This window comes from Triturus cristatus, chromosome 4_1 (genome assembly GCF_964204655.1).
Source record: "Triturus cristatus chromosome 4_1, aTriCri1.1, whole genome shotgun sequence".
Taxonomy (NCBI): domain Eukaryota; kingdom Metazoa; phylum Chordata; class Amphibia; order Caudata; family Salamandridae; genus Triturus; species Triturus cristatus.
The window spans coordinates 1,018,692,061-1,018,708,681 of record NC_140585.1 but is presented as its reverse complement, the minus strand read 5'-3'; the positions used below and the strand labels follow the sequence as shown (position 1 = coordinate 1,018,708,681).

Sequence of the window (16,621 nt, the reverse complement as noted above, 5' to 3'; positions counted from 1 at the left end):
GGGGTACACCCAAGGAGTGCCCGAATAAGGCCCATGTGATGATATTAAGTGTAGCTCATCATGTGCCCTCAGTTAGAGGGGGTACCTCATACTCGGACAAAGGGAGCAGTGGTAGCCTTTGTAGTCACACATTCATCAGAAGTGCTGCCACTCCGTTCCACCTATGCCATCCGCTTCATGCCGGTTGATACCGAATCACATATCATCCGTACTTGTAGACATTATAATCCCCTCAAAGTTGTTGGGCACATAATGCTCTCTGCAGCAGGTGTCTTAACTTGTAAGACATTTTAAAATACCGCCTCTTTGTAACCAATTAGATAAACTACAACAGATTTACTGTTACTTTTGTCCCTGTTGTCATTTTCTTTGAACTGAGATTTTTTTTTTATAAATGTAAGTCAGACTCTACATTTCAAACCCCGCCCCCGATGACTCCACCCCCTTTCTTTATCACACCTTGACCCCCAATTTATGGGTTCCCCAAAAACCATAGTCCATTGACCCTTACACAAATTTGAACGTGATAAGTAATGCCAGTATAGTAATTATCTAAAAGCATGGAGGCTGATCTAATATAGGGGAGAGGGTGTGGCTTTATGGCCTGAGCTGCCAACTTTGGAGCTGGGGAATAAGGTTCGAACCTAGACATCGGCTCAGCATCCTGTAATTCAGGGCAAATCACTTAATCTCCCTGAGCCTACCAAAAATGAATGTGCACCTTGGAGAACGTAACTGGTGCTCATGTATAGTGCTCCAATACCTTAAGGTCGAGTTCGCGCTATATAAATCTACAAAAAGTATACGAAGACGCGTTCCTCATAGCAAAATTGTACAGGCGTCATAAAACGGAGTGCTCCTCAGTCTGTGTGCCGTCGGTAAATGCTTGGCGTGTGGGCGGCGCTCCACTAGAGGCATTACGGTAGCGGTCCGAGAGTACTGTGCGCGTGCAGCAGTGAGGCCAGAGAGAGCGCAGATGACTGACTGGAAGCGCCGGAGCTCGCAGCAAAGTTCGCACTGAGCCGGTGGCCGGAGCAAGGAGCACGCGCCGGGCTCGGGTGCACGTGCAGGGCTCCGCGGACCACAACGACGGACTCCAGCATGGACCAGAGGGGCTGCCGCGGGAGCTGGACCGTCCTGCTCCTCGCGCTCGCCGTTTGCACAGAATACGTCCGTGGCGCCGTGGGCTACTACCCCAGGTTCTCGCCCTTCTTCTTCCTCTGCACCCACCATGGGGAGCTGCAGGGCGACGGGGAGCAGGGAGAGGTTCTCATCTCCCTACAGATCGCGGGGAACCCCACCTACTATGTACCTGGACAAGAATACCATGGTAGGTAAAGCATGGAGCGCACATCACTATAGCCCAGCGCCCGCCTCCACTGCCTAAACCCCAATAAAGTTTTGCAGAAAGGAACCTAGAGCCGGCGCGAGGCACTCAGGAGAGCAAGTTTTACGGGGACATTCACACGAAGCTGCACACATTTCGTTTGGCTTGATGCCTAATGTAACACCACGACCCGGTGGAATGCGCGCGCTGCAAATCGTGGGGACCTTACTGTTTTATTGTACAGTGTAGAGCGAGCAGTCCGAACCTTCAGACAAGCGTGGCACGTTTTATTAGCATTTTCAGTGGCATCAGAAAAATAGGTCTTCATATGTGTGTTACGTGCAGGCATGCATGGCAGTGAGCACAGTCTATAATATGGCAGGGCACACGATTCTGAATTATCCTTCATTTCAGTGCACGGTCTAATCATGATACATACGTACCTATATTCGAATCCCTGTATAAATGCATACATTTAAATAGAAGTGCATACTGAAGTATGTTCAACGTCCCGACACAATTTTGAAATACCTATTATTTACTTTCTTTGACATAGAACTAAGTAAATGGTTACGTTGTGTATACATCTATAACAAACGTGTGTTCGTAATGGTATCCAATGTTTTATATTGTGTATTTATATTGTGTACATCTTGCTTCAGTGTGTGTGAACACATAGAAGCATGTGCTGTACTTTACGTGCTCACACACGCACACTTGTGTTTGGCACGCCGATGCCAAAGGTGCACAGAAAAAATCACCTAATGCATGTTCAGAAGGTATGTGGTGATGAGATGAGAGTCGGATTTAATTAAAATATAGAGTAGTCGCGCGAGAAGATAACACTATATTGGTAACATGTAAACTTGTAAAGTCGCTTCATACTGGCAGATACAGTGGAATTTGCGTCGCAGATGTGACATGGTTGCTAACTGCAATTCACATTGAGTATGCCGGTCCATACCTGAGGGCCCCTTTAATGTGGAGACACTTAACATCATATATGAAGGGTGTAACAGACTCACGTGTGTGTGACTATTCTGCAAGTCATGTGGAACGTTAGGTGTCGTTTGTGTATCAGTGTGACCAGAGTCCCACTTTCGGTATAGAGAGGCAGTGATGCTAGGGTTCAGCCTTCTGGAGGCGCGTTACTGTTACTATTGCGACCCCCCCGACCCCCCCCCCCCCCCCCCCCGCCCCCTGTGCCTGTCACCCTGAGGATGCTGCGGCCGGCTCGGCTCTTGACGCGAGTGAGCTTTGTCTCTTGAGGTTTCCTCCTCTTCTGGCAGTGGGAGTCCCAGGTTAAGCATCTAAAGTTACTTAGAAAGAAGGACCAGGCTATCCTTAGGTCAGGTCATGAAAGGAAAGGCGCAACGTATGTACCGGCTGCAGAGCCACAAGGAGAAGAAAGAGCGCGACAGAGGGTATCCAAGGAAAGCCACCGGTGTGAAATGCCATGCCCAAAGCCTTATTGCCATGGTTCTTTCTAGTGCGCGGTGGCAGGTCACCCTTAAACCCTACTTGCTAGTTTTATTTTACCTTTAAAGGGTGGCCGAGGCTTTGGTTAGACCCCACCTCAGCCCTACACGTCATGCCATCAGGACAGGTGCTCGCCTCCTGTGCCTCTGCAGAGGCCGAAGCGTACGCTACCAAACTGACCTCATCCTTAATAATGTGGCAAGCCACGCGTGGACATCACCCATAGTTTGTACCTTACGAAACGCAATGCAGTCACACATTTGTATTTGTTTTGGCGATGAAAGTAGCAGTTGGCACTTCAATGTATCGGAGCCCCTTGTAGGCAGCGCTATGAAAAGTGTAAATGTATGTGTGGAGATATATACTTTGTCTTTTATGTAGCCCTTTTATCCAGCGAACGTTACGTACAGTATAGTTTATACAATTAATATCCAATTCAAATTGGTACTTATTTTCTCGTCCAGGGGAGTTTAAAAATTGAACCCCTCTACCCTATGGGTAGGTACACGTTTCAGCGGTAAGTGCCCAACTCTTCAGGGGTTTGCTGTGGGCGCCCGCGGCTGGGTGTCTTTTATGATCCTCTGTGGCATTTCAGAGAACAACCGTGGAAGCTGCGGGCACGTGTGTTTGTGCATAATAACTCTTAAGTCATACAGCGATGCTATGCAAAGAGATTTACGTAACGCATGTTTTGCACCCTTAATATTGCGAATTAAAATGGTGCTCGCTATCTCTACCCCGGAAAGAGGAAACAGTGAGCTAGCCCTGCTGCTTCGAATCTGTGATCTACAGAACCCGGTAACAAGCGCGGCCTCTTAACGAGTCAACGCTGTATGTGAATATCTTTCATTCATTCACAAAGGACCTGCGTGGGGGCCTTTCGTGTCCTCGCGTGGCATCTCTTACGCTAACCCTCAGAAGAATACCTGTGCCCGGTGCGTCCCAGGGCACTGGACGGACCTTATGGGCGGTCTCCAGGTGCTGAAAAACAAGCGCGCAGGTGAGCTGTGGCTGTTGCGCGGGCCACTGGGCGCTACAAGCAGAGAGCGCAAGGCCTACGTGTAGAGTGCACGAGTGTGTGCTCCATGGATTCGAGAGACTCCACACCTAGGAGCGCTCGCCTTCACTCGGCGCCCCCGTGGAGGCTTTGTTTCACAGAGGGTAGAAAAGAACAGTGTTTAAAAATGTCCGGCGAGGACCAATGTCCGTTTAAGGCAGGTGCCATATTACACTGCACTGGTGCACTTCACGTGATGCGTCCCTGGAAGGGGCGGTAATGACTTCACAACAGGTGCGCATTTTACGAACTCCAGAGAGATTAAGAGGTACATCGACTTTGATATAACTCGAGCCTGTGAAAGTCAGATTACCCACAGGCTTTCCGAGAGGTGCCCAGCCTACTGAATTATTTTGTCAATTTGCTAATCGGAGCACTTTTTTTTTTTTTTTTTTTTTTAACCAATCCAGCCATATTTTATGCATGACGATTGGTAAAATCTGCTAGCCTGTTCCATTGATGGCAGTCATTGTTTAACCCGCCCCCTCGTAAATGCTTGACTTCGGGGCGCAGAGGTGTTATAGAGGATTTGGTATTGCAAAGTAAGCGCTGGAAGAGTTCGTCCCTGTGCCACCAGAGCGTTCATCTTGGAGGCTATTGTACAATGTGTATGTGCAAATATTCAATATATTGAGTGCAGGATGACGCACGTCACAGGCAAATGCGAAGCTTCACTCAAGGAGCAAACACACACAATTACCGTGGTCTCAGGACGAGAACCCTCTGGGGCGTCACTCAGATGTCATGGATGTACCTCAAATGTGCACGTTTTCATGCGTTGCTCATTACGGACTCCAGCGCGCACTTCTCCCACCTTCCCCCATTGGGCCCCTGTCTCAAGGAAACCTCAGAAAGGTAAAATAACCGCCTCACACTCCTCAGATGTTGGCCGGGAACCCAGCCTACCTAATCCGGTCAGCATTTTATTCACTGGGTAAAGTTTCATTTTGTTTTTGATGTGTCATACATTCGTGAAATCTTCAAAAGTGCAAAACAAAACGTCATCACAATAACATACATCGATCCACACGATCGTTGTGATGGCTGCAAGCTCGCCAGTGCTCCATGGAAGCACGCAGAGGGCTGTAATGGCATTCACTTGGGGGAGTAAAGCAAATGAACAGTTTCGCACACAGCCCCATTGAGGGTTGGCCTCTATACCCAAAAGGCAGACTGGAGATGGGCCTCTTCTTTCACCAAGGGCCATTTGCAGTAACTATATTAGGAGGTTAAACCCTTGACCTGCTGTGCTTGATATAAGGGTCAGTCAAAGATATTGGGGTCCCTGTGTGAGTAGCGTCCAGCATTTGGCCGCAAGGGTCGGATCCTTGCCTCATTTTTAGGCTGACCATTAGCTATGGACCTGTTATCGGTTCACACAGATTGTATCTTGCAATCCTGTAAATGTGGCAGCTATGTGACCGGAGGAGCAGCTTTTCAGGATTGCCCCAGAATAAAAGAGTTCAATTTAGAGTTACTGCATATAGATTCATTGATGTAGATTAATTTTGCGGATTGCTGCAAATGTGTTTAGGGTCTGGTTTTCTTGGTCCCACAGTCAACATCTCCCCCTGTCTTAGATCAATGATGGACAATGATGGACATAGCTACTCTGTACAGTCATCTTGATTCATTTCATTTAACCCAAAAATCTCCCCTGCATGTCCATGGGACCTCCGGTAGGAGGGCAGGGTTAGAGAGCAGGGTGAAGCTAAACTGACAAGCCCATATTTCTCCTTCGTCACAAAGTATGACGCTATCTGTGGAGACGTCTTTATATGAATATAATGCACGGGGGCCTGCGATCTCTGTATAAAAACCTGTCTCCAATTACCCTATTACAGGCAACTTGGGACTTCTTCAGCTACCTTTAATAATGAAATGACATAGCTGCTCAACTGTAATAAGCCATTAAAGTCAAGTTGGGTCCTCATAATTCCTGCTGCCAGAGCCAGCAGCCAAGGGGAGAGGCAGGTTCCAATGTATAATTACAACTGCAGTTTAAACAATGAAAATGAGAACTGGCTTTTCCTTCTTCCGATTTGCTTTTCAAAAAATGAACAGTGACCAGTAGTAAAGAGATATTTATGTCCACTTGTTTATTTTTTCACATTTTAAGGTCATTACAATAAAAATAGCATATCTTTGTATTTATTTACAAATTGGGGGCCCATTTTAAAAATCTGATTCACATTAAATTAATTCTAATATCTTTTTTCAACACATTACTGCTTTTTGATGTATTTAATTTTGCAGTAGATTCTGCTTTTATTTTTCATGTCCGCAACCATACATTCGCTTTCATATGAAAAAGCAAGACAACAAGCACTGAAGCAGCTTGAGGGAAGGATGAAGGCGTGGCCATGCATCGTAAGGCATAAAACACCCTTGCCATACATTTTAGAGTTACTGCAAGTCAGCTTGGAGTCTCATGACCTTACAAAGCAACTTGGCCTTCATCCTCTAAATGTTCACAGAACATCTCAGTCACTAGCAGTATCGTTATATGGCAGGGGTTACTTTATCCCGTATATCTATCTTTTTAAAATGTTTCCACAGAGTTTAGAATTTGTTTAATTATTCAGGCATGGGTCTTTGCTGATGATACCTGAGTTCTGAATCTTGCTGTGAGTTCAGGATTTCCAGAAAGAATACTCATTAAATAAATCTGCATACAATGGATATGAACGAGTCATTTGCATAGTCAACATTTGCACTGGAAAGATGATGTGGCATGACTCCAGAGGGACAACAGTGAATACCCTTAGTGACTGAGCGTGAACCAATCATTTGGAAGACAACTCCTCTGCCATTCAGTGGTAAAAAAAAATAATTGTCCACATTTGGAGATGAAAATACAGTGAACACGATAATGAGGGCAGTGTTTTGATCTTCAGGTGAAGTTATATGCCATGCATTAAACTCAGCATCTCCTCTGCTGGATTTGACATGTACAGTCGGAGACGGAAATCAAATTCAGACATGGTACAGATGGTCAAGCCAGACCCAATCTGCAGGAGGGCATGGCGAGAATGGAGCCAAAGGGGCAAGGTTGGATTGTGACAGCACATTCTTCTTTGAAGTGTCCCCTAGCTCTTAACCTGCAGCCTACTGGAGAAATGCCAGAGTCTCACAGTGGCCTGTCTGGCCCTGTGTACCTGTGTACCGTCTAAGTATTGGCAATCCATTTCTCATATAGTGCAGGGGTGTCCACGTTATGCTCAAGAGGCAAAGATACTTGGCATATTTCCAGTTTTTTTTTCTGACTCTGTACATGTGCTCCATTAAGTTTCTTTGTATTTTCTTTTTTCCTATATGTCCGGCGTAAATATCAGACTATGGAGCAGGTCTTCCTGAAATTAAATATAACTATGCTAATGAGGAAAGGAGCAACACATTCTAAGAAATATGTGGGTGGTGATTCAAAATAGAAGCATATTTAAAGAACTAATTGTCAACTTGCCCATCAAATGAATCCCCCAAATTCTGTATTTGGGTTTGTGGCTGCACTTATCTGCACCCATGTGTCTCTTGAGGAAAGACATCGGGTTCATCTTGTTCTTTGAGCTTTCTACTTGAACTTCTGAGCTGGGTGGGTGTCTGATTCACCGGAGTGCTCTCCATTTCATTTCCTTTGCACCTGGAATCCCACCCAGCAATTTAGCAGTAGACAACGGCGGGGGCGTGCTTGAGACCCTATATGCGGTTGACCCCGCCCTGCCTAGTGGTCTTGCATCAGTGGTCCAGGGAAGCTGGTAGGTGCTCCATCTGAGCACTTACTGACTTTTCATTTACTTTCCGCATCCAACTGTTGGAGTATGTGCTTATATGTAGTACAAATAGTTCAAATACATGAAAACAGAGCTGGTCAGAATGCTGGTGTGCTGCCATTGGAACCTGAAGACCACGGTTCTAATCCTGGCTGTGAGACATAAGAAAAACCTCTGATTTGTGGGGAAACTGCTAAACCCAAGGAGAAACCACCTGTGAAATGTCCTCCAACATAGTATTTTTATCATGGAGGAAATTCTTCTAGTACATTCGCGTCAGGATTCAACATTTCTTTTTAAATAAACCATGCCCCTTTTCTACAAAGAATACAAACATTTGGTTCACCTTTCATCTGGCTTGGTCAAATGTGTAATTTTCGATTTCTGAAATCTTGTTCTCTAGCTCCGGCATATAACAGTGTTAGTTTAATCACCAGCCATCATGTTTTCTCAAAAGCATTATAACAGAAATACACGTAAATACATGGCCTTTCTGTCATGCCTTTTAATGCAATGGTTTATTCGTGTGTCATTTACATTTTGCTTGCACCCAGCAAAGCATACAGAATGGGATAATGGGTAAACCCACATCAGCCAATGGCTTTTTACACTTGAGTGACACGTGTGCATCTGCCTAAAAATGAATCCGCTTCGGTGCCAGAGCTGGTAGATCAATCACTCCTTTTATTTTTGCTGTCTTTGATTTTTTTTTTTGCAACAATTTTTTTCTTTTAGTTTTTTGCAAACATCCGCATGCCATCTTTAAACGGCAGCATTTTTACTTTATATTGCTTTTACACTTTTTCAATGCCTGTTGCATATGCTTGCAAAACATGAAATCAAAAAGAAAGCTTGTCAAGACCAGATCGATTGGCTTTACATATGCTTGTTCTATCCTATTAAGTAGCCCAGACACAGAGCTTAGTTAAAACGGGTGCATTTAAAAAACAACTAAAGAAAAATGTTCTGAAAACTTTTCCTTGGTTAGGAACCGCTATTTTTTTCTTCACAGAAGTCGCCAGTCCTGTAGTTGAATACATAGGCTACTGTTTTGATACGATGTTTGGGACATTTTCCCTTTTCATCCCAAATATTGTATGGGCCGCCATGTCTTTGTCGTACCCCTTGTGAAAGGCCCCTTTCACTTGCTGATTAGAATGATCGATCCCATTGTAGCCCGGTTTATGTTGCATTGTCAAAATAAATACATAAAATCAACATTGCCCTCAGATCTCTGTGGACATCCGCCTCGGCGGGGGCGAGAGCTGATACTCGTCGTCTGCTCTGATCACTGCCCTCAGTAATCATTAACCTTTAGAGCAGTGTTCTAGCTCGCAAAGTTCTCATTTAGTACACCACAGGTTCACCACTCAAATACTTGACGTTTACCACAGAAGCACCTAGGATTTGAGTATTGGGGGACATATTCCGTTTTTGAGGGCCTTCTCTTCAAGAGCGAAAGTAACAATCATTTCACTGTGAATAAGAGAGAGTTTTGCTCAGGGTGGGCGTCGGACTCCGCGCTCGCAGAAACTGGGGGTATCTTCTCGAGGTCAGGTTCTGTTTCTGCACAATACTTTCCTCGAGACACAGTACGAGTTCTGAAAAGTGGCAGGTGTCACCTTTACTCAGTGGTATGGTCCCTTGGAGCTCTCCAGCGTCCCTGGTACGTAGGAAAGTAGCTCACCCAGTTCTGTTGTGTTAACCTTTGGATTCCTTTTCTTGCAGTCCTGACTGTAACATGACAGGTCCAGGACTATGAGTACCAGAATGTAAAGAATAACCCGAAATGGATGAACTACTCGCGAGCGAAGAAAGAAGCGAGAGAGCTGTGGTCCCAGCTCTAACATGATTCACTGTGTGATAATGAGCAAGTCACAGATCTCCCACATTCCTGCTTTAAGGTGTTGCTCGACACCATTCTGGTATTGCAAGGAACAAAGGCCCCAGAATGAGCATGTGTTATGTTAATACATTTCTTAAAGTGCACAAATACCCATGGGTGTCTTGGCGCTAATATGGTATAGCAGTTTGGCAAGGAGAGAACTAAAGACTAGATGTTAAAGAGCCAAGTTTTGAACGGTTTCCAGAAAGTCAATAGTCAACATAGTTATTCACAAATTATATCAATGGATTATAACTCTGGGTCATGATGTAAAATTCAAGATCATATTTATTGACAATCAGAACACACAGTATACTAAGACGATTTCCAAGTGACAGTTGTAGAAATTGCTACATATGTGTCACAATATACACAACCACAGACCAGCCCTGTCAAATTACATATTCTGTACAGGGTCAGTGTGCAGAGTCGACGATGTTTCGATCCTTGCCAAATATAAGAATTCTCATCAGGACATTACAATTGTCATGCCTGAAATTCAGCTATGCAAGCAACTTAGATACTGTACATATGGTGGCAATGACTACAGACGAGTGCTAACGGTGAGCCAGTCTCAGGGGGAGTTGCGATGTGCCACCACAGTAAAACTTCAAAAGGGGGCCTCATCTGCCCAAAATTATGGGCACGAGAGATAAGCCCATATGTCTCTGCCTCCCCAAACGGGTGGCATGTAAGGTAGAAGTCAGCAAGGGAATCCAGACTAACAAAGAACAAATCTACGGGGGCTCGTGTCGGTACAGTTACTGTCCCTGACCCCCAAAGGGGTGACATACAAGGTAGAAGTCTGCAAGAGAATCTGGACTAAAAATGGATGCCTCTATGGACGATCGTCTCAGGACAATAACTGCATGAGCCGATACAGACCCGGGATGCGATCCCACTCAGACGCACAATCCTCTACGCATTGGTTTTTGCACTTATCCTGCCATCTCGGCTCTGGTCAGAAGTGTTATCTTGCACACGCTGTTCCTTTTGTGCCATTATTTTCCTGATGCGATCCTCCATAGACGTGTCCATTTTTTGTCTGGATTCTCTTATGAACTTCTACTTTGCATGCCGCCCCTTTGGGGGTTCAGAGATAAAAGAGATTTATCTCTCGCTGCCCTAATTTTCTGCAGATGCAGCCCCTCGCCTCTACCTTTTAAAGTTTTACTGTGGTGGCATGCATTTCACCTGAAAATGTCTCACCGTTAGCACTCGTCTGTGCTCATTGCCACTGTATGTACAGTATTTTGGTTGTTTATATACCTGAACCTCAGGCATGACAATTCTAATGTCCTGATGAAGATCCTTATATTGTCAAGGATTGAAACGTCGTCGACTCTGCACACTGATGCTGTACTGAATTTGTAATTTGACAGGGCGGATTTGCGGTTGGGTATATTGTGACACATGTGTAGCAATTTCTTTAACTGGCACTTGGAAATCCCCTGAATATACTAATATGTATTCTGTTGGTGCTACCCAACTACTGTTTGATTGTCAATAAATATGATTTTGAATTTTACGTCAAGACACGGAGTTATATTCCATTGATCTAATTTGTGATTAACTATGATGATGTAGGGGGACCTCTTTTCCTTGAAATATTGTGTACCGTTGGTCTCTATGCAGCCTTGGGTTTCCCATTTTTTTTGCTCTCAACACCATTCTAGGACACTGGCACAATACTGTATAATCATTCCTACAGAGAGTACATGTGTCCAGTGAAAAATAATTCTGGGAATTATGTGTGGCCAACCGCTCCTAACGTTATTCTCACAAACAGTTGGAAAAAATGCGCGCCGGATGACATCTTTACAACTCCCACCTGTCTGGCTCTTGCCCCCGTAGCTGGGTCAGGAGCAGCTTTGTTGTTGTGGGTCAGGCAGCAAGGAAAGGCAGCCGTCAAGGAACAATTGGCCTGCTTTTGAGTGCTCTCCCTGCACTGCCTCCACCCTCAATTGCTGGCATAGCATCAATTCTCTTCTCTTTTCACTTCCTTCCTTTCTCTGTACAAACATTCCAGGCGGCCTCCCGCACACGGGTGGTGACTAGATACACCACGGTGTATCTTTTCAGACTTGCTGATTTGATAACCATTTTAATTGCATTCACAGTTAATTGTCATCGTGTACATCCCCCTTTCTCTCTCCTCTTTTATTTCTCTGTCTCACTCTCTCCCTTTCTGATCAACGTTCTCTCTTCCACTCTATTTCTCTCACCCTATGTTTTCATTCTTGCTGTCTTCATCCACCTCCACTTACTTTCTCGTCCTTTCCTTGTTTAGCGATACCCTCTCTTCCTTTCCCTCCTCTGTCCTTCGCTTCTCTCCTGACTGCTCCTCTTTTCCGCTACCTCTCGTTAGTTTTGTTTTTCTCTTTTACCTCCATCTCCACCTCTCTCTTCCTTTCCCTAACTTTTCTCGACCCCTTTCCTTTCGACCTTGCCTTCCCCCTCTCTGTCTCTATATGTTCCACTCCCTGGCTATGCCAGAACATGCACATGCCTGCACAAGATGGAGGCTACATATGTGGTGTGACGTGCAGTCTTCAGCTTGTCTTTTAAGCGGGTTGGCGATACATTACAGCCTGGCCACGAGCGTACTTGAGTTGCAACTAAAAAGGGCCCCGAAGAGGGCGCCATCACATAGTTTAAGACGCTCTGCGGCGTCCGTGCCGTTCAGACCACGCCTGTGACGGAAGGCGGGAAACGGCCATCAGCGGGCGAAGCGCGCCCTGCATGCGCTCGTGGGCGGGGCCTAGCACACCTTGCTGGGTGCGAGCTGTCCTTGATTGCCAGCAGGCCCCGCATATTGTTTTCTATTAATAAATGACCTTGTAGATGCGGCTAGTTCAGCGACGCTTGATTACTCAAGTGACAGCTGCCACTGTTGCCCCATTCAGGGGCACCTCTGCCACCGTCATCGAAAGGATAAACGGTTAGTGTGTGAGGCCGAGATTTCAACCTGTGACCTGTATGTTACGCACGCACCTCTAGGGTAGATGTATTTATTTTATTCTCACTTTGAGTAGGTGGTGTTGTTCGTTTAAAATAACTGCTATACAGTCAACGAGGTTATTTCTTATTTTAAGCTGTTTCCATTTCATTTTGCGGTGTACAGTTACTTTAAAGAGGTAGCTCGGGGGTCTGACGTGGCTCTAAGAGCCTTAACACGAGTAGAGTCATCATCATGTTTGCCATGTAAATCATACACCAAATACAAGAGCATATACAATAAAGACTTTAAACCCCCCAAAAAATATTTATTTAACATGGGGGGTTGGGGAGGGGACGTGTTTAAGTACATTATACTGAATTCGCTGCATTCAGTTGTATTTGAGTAGAAGTGATTGTTTCTAAACTTAAATTTAGAAACAATCAGGCCATCCCACGCGCCGATGACGTTGCCATTAATGAACTGAGCGTCAAGTCAGTTGTCATGTGAAACCTAAACGTGGCTTACATAGTTATTACAGATTTAATGGGTCAACGTTATAGTTTATTACTTAAGCGCCAAAGTCGCCAACTCCTCAGGACTGCATCTCACCCTCTTACATCCGCAGTAATGCTCTTAAGTGCAGACTTCAACCAACACATCAATCCCCACCCCCTTACATGCAACCTGTGCATTCCATTGTAAAGTGCGCTGATACCTATTCGGGTATGACTCGCGCTATATAAAACTGCAAATAAATAGAAAAGATAATGTTTTTCTACAAGTCAAATCCTGCACTGATGAATGTCACAGTGCTTTCAAATGTGATGTGTGAGGAAAAGGAGGCCCGGTAAAATAAATTAACTGCCAAAGATCACACAGTTTGGTCAAGTGGGGTAGCTCGGATTGATCCCAGGTTTCTTGGTTTCACATTGTACATTCAGCTACCTCAGCTTTGTTTCTCCATTTTTAGGTCTCGCCTGGCGAACGCAGCGCGAAGCGCTGTCGCCAGCGAGATCTATTGTTACTGACTTGCCTCGGAAGTGGGACAGGAGATGGGCACGCGCATGGTCTCGGCGGATTTGAGTTGGTGTACGCGCTTTCAGCCACGCGGCGTGCACATCTCCTGTCTCTCTTCCCTCAGCAAGTCAGTATCCAGTTTCACTTTCTTCCTCATTAGTGTCTGTGAACGCTCATACATAGGCCCCAGCATTCAGTGACTCACATCAGCGTTTGCTTAGTTGACTGTTTTCGCCACGTTAATTTGCCTCTTGCGTTGCTACATAATTAGCATAGCTCCAAACACATTTTTACTCGTATTTACCCATTTGCGCTCTCCTACTAACACTAATATTTAAATATAGTCTATACTCCCCTGCAACCTAGCACTTAACACATTTTTACTCGTATTTACCCATTTGCGCTCTCCTACTAACACTAATATTTAAATATAGTCTATACTCCCCTGCAACCTAGCACTTACTCTATCTGCAATACATAAACACTACACTACCAACGCGGTTACTACGCCATACCTTTTCTCTTCTTACAACATTCAATCCTTTTACTTTAGCATTCTTACAACTATTTCATCATGCTAGGATTCTACGCTCCTCTTAATGTAATAATCTTTTAAGGTACTTACAGTTAGCAGCATTTAAAATAGCCTCGCTACGAGTTTCCGTGTGCCCATCCAGCTAACGTTTCCATTGTGCCTGTGTATAAACGAAAGCAAAATGCTCCCAGCAGCAATGTGCACGAGCACGCTAGCAAGGTCGTATCACGTGATATTTTTTTTTCCCAACTAGCATACGTTCAGCATGACGAACAGTTTTAAGATAAATGTTAGTTGTTATTAAAAATACTCTATAAATAAAGATATATTTTATATATTGCTTTTACGATGTTGCTCTTTCAGCAACGCACTAATTATATGCATATTTGAACACATATTGTAAACACGTGTATACGTGTTTAAAGTCTTTACTTAAAAGTGAAAAACCATAACACAAAAGCATTAAACAAGCTTTTACAATGCAAAAATCTCGGCATTGGTAAACTTACAGCTATTACCTTGCTCATAACATTATTTTTGCTTATGTTTTTTTTTTAAATTCATTTTCAAAAACGTACATAGCTATCAACATTACACTGTGCATTAAAAAAATAAATATGTGTAATATTTACCTTATTATTAAAATGTTTTCGTAACACCTACTATTCAACAAAAACTGATTAAAATGCCAAAAAAATAATTAAAAATGCTTACTGTTTTTACACATACTTTGCATAATATTTTTTTTAAAAGGGCTTAAATTACAATGTGTATTAATATAACCAAATAATTATTAATGTTATAACAGAAAATGCATGTTTACCAAATAAATTTAAAAACCTATATTCTTAAGATATGCATTATTAAAACAAAAAATTAGCTGCGCAGCTCACACTGATGCACGCCTCACACTGCTGCACGCCTCACACTACTGCACGCCACATACTGCTACACGCCACACACTGCTGCACGCCACACTGCTGCATGCCACTGCACAAAACACACTACTGCATGCCACACACTGCTGCACACCTCACACTACAGCACACCACACAATAATGCACACTCTGCTGCATTACACACTGCTGCACGCCTCACAATGCTGCACCCTTAACTGCTGCACGCCACACACTGCTGCACGCCACACACTGCTGCACACCTCACACTGCTACACGCATCACACTGCTACACGCCTCACACTGCTGCACAACGCACACTGCTGCACATCGCACAATGCTACACAAAACGCTACTGCACAACACACACTACTGCACACCGCACCCTGATGCACGTCACACACTGCTGCACACTGCTGAAATACTCATTGCTGCATGCTGCACGCTACACACTGCTGCACGCCACACACTGCTGCACGCCACACACTACTACACACCACACAATGTTGCACATCACACACTGCTACACTCCATACACTGCTTTTATGCAAGTTTATGCTACTGACATTGTAAAAGACAATGCCTATTTACAATGCCAATAGCTCAAACTCTATCATTGCGAGACCTATTGCATTGCAAATGCTTGTTACATTGGTTAACGTGTTGTGTTTAATTCTCTGAGGCGCTACATCAATGCACTGCTAAATACATGTTAAATCAAGTGGGAACAAGAAGTTTTTCTAGAAAAAAATTACAAAGTTAATGGGCGGTAGGGTACTGCACGAGTTGGTGTTGATATCACAGGCTTCCTCAGACTCAACATAGATACTGATTCTAGGAAATGTCAGGAGAGGCTCAAAATTTTCAGTGAATTTAGTTATTTGCATTAACAAAATAAATGCATGAGAGAGCCCAATGTTCTGTAGATCATCGCATCATACAAGGGAAGCCAGAGCTTGGCTTCAGGCAGACCTTCAGGTAGGGCCCACACCATGTGCGCTTTTTGCAGTTTTCGTTGCAACCTGGAGACAGAAGCGGTGGGTCAGGTAGGCTGACCATCAGGATCCTGAGAGTGCTGTGAGAGTACTCCGAGAGGGACATCATGTCTACATCTCGCACCAGAGCTTGAAGAACCATTGCATAGCATCTTCTCCGAACTCTATAATAGCACTCTGAAGAGCCTTCGCTATCTGCCAGCTGCAGCGCTGGGCAGCACCTCCTCTGCGCGAGTGAGTAGGACAGGCAGGGAAGAGAGATGGCTTGAGACTAAGGTAAGAGCGTTCGCTGCTGAAGCCACATGAAAGCTCAGCTCGTTTTTGGTTTGAAGGTCCAAGAGGATCTCTAGAGGAGTGGCTTCAGTTGCATACATACCAATAATCCACATAATAATAATAATCCACATTTGTAAAGCGCGAACAATCACCCGTAAGGGTCTCTAGGCGCTGGGGGCTGTCGGGAAGATTAAGCAAGCTATTGCCCAGAGTCACATGGTGCTGGGCTAATCTGCCACCGGCACTGGGGATCGAACCGTGATCCCCAGATTCCAGAATCAGTCGCCCTGGCCGCGGCGCCACACCTCTTCCTGTAGTGCAGTGCTGCTGGGTCACAGGGGCTGAAGGGTCTCCCTGCACCCCAACTATGGCCCTGTTTCACTAATCAGCTGGGGTTAGGAGGGCCCATTTTTATGGCTCTCATTGGGCTCGATGGTGCCTCT

General features: G+C 44.8%; 1 protein-coding gene across 1 annotated transcript in view; it reads left to right on the top strand.

Annotated features, from left to right (window-relative positions):
• The first annotated feature begins 943 nt into the window (after positions 1 to 943).
• Positions 944 to 16,621, top strand: part of RELN (reelin) — a 1,440,257-nt gene continuing 1,424,579 nt past the window's right edge. Inside the window, exon 1 of the mRNA XM_085653954.1 lies at positions 944 to 1,330. Within this exon, the coding sequence (XP_085510080.1) occupies positions 1,102 to 1,330 (229 nt within the window). The 5' untranslated portion in view covers positions 944 to 1,101. The remainder of the gene's footprint in view (positions 1,331 to 16,621) is intronic.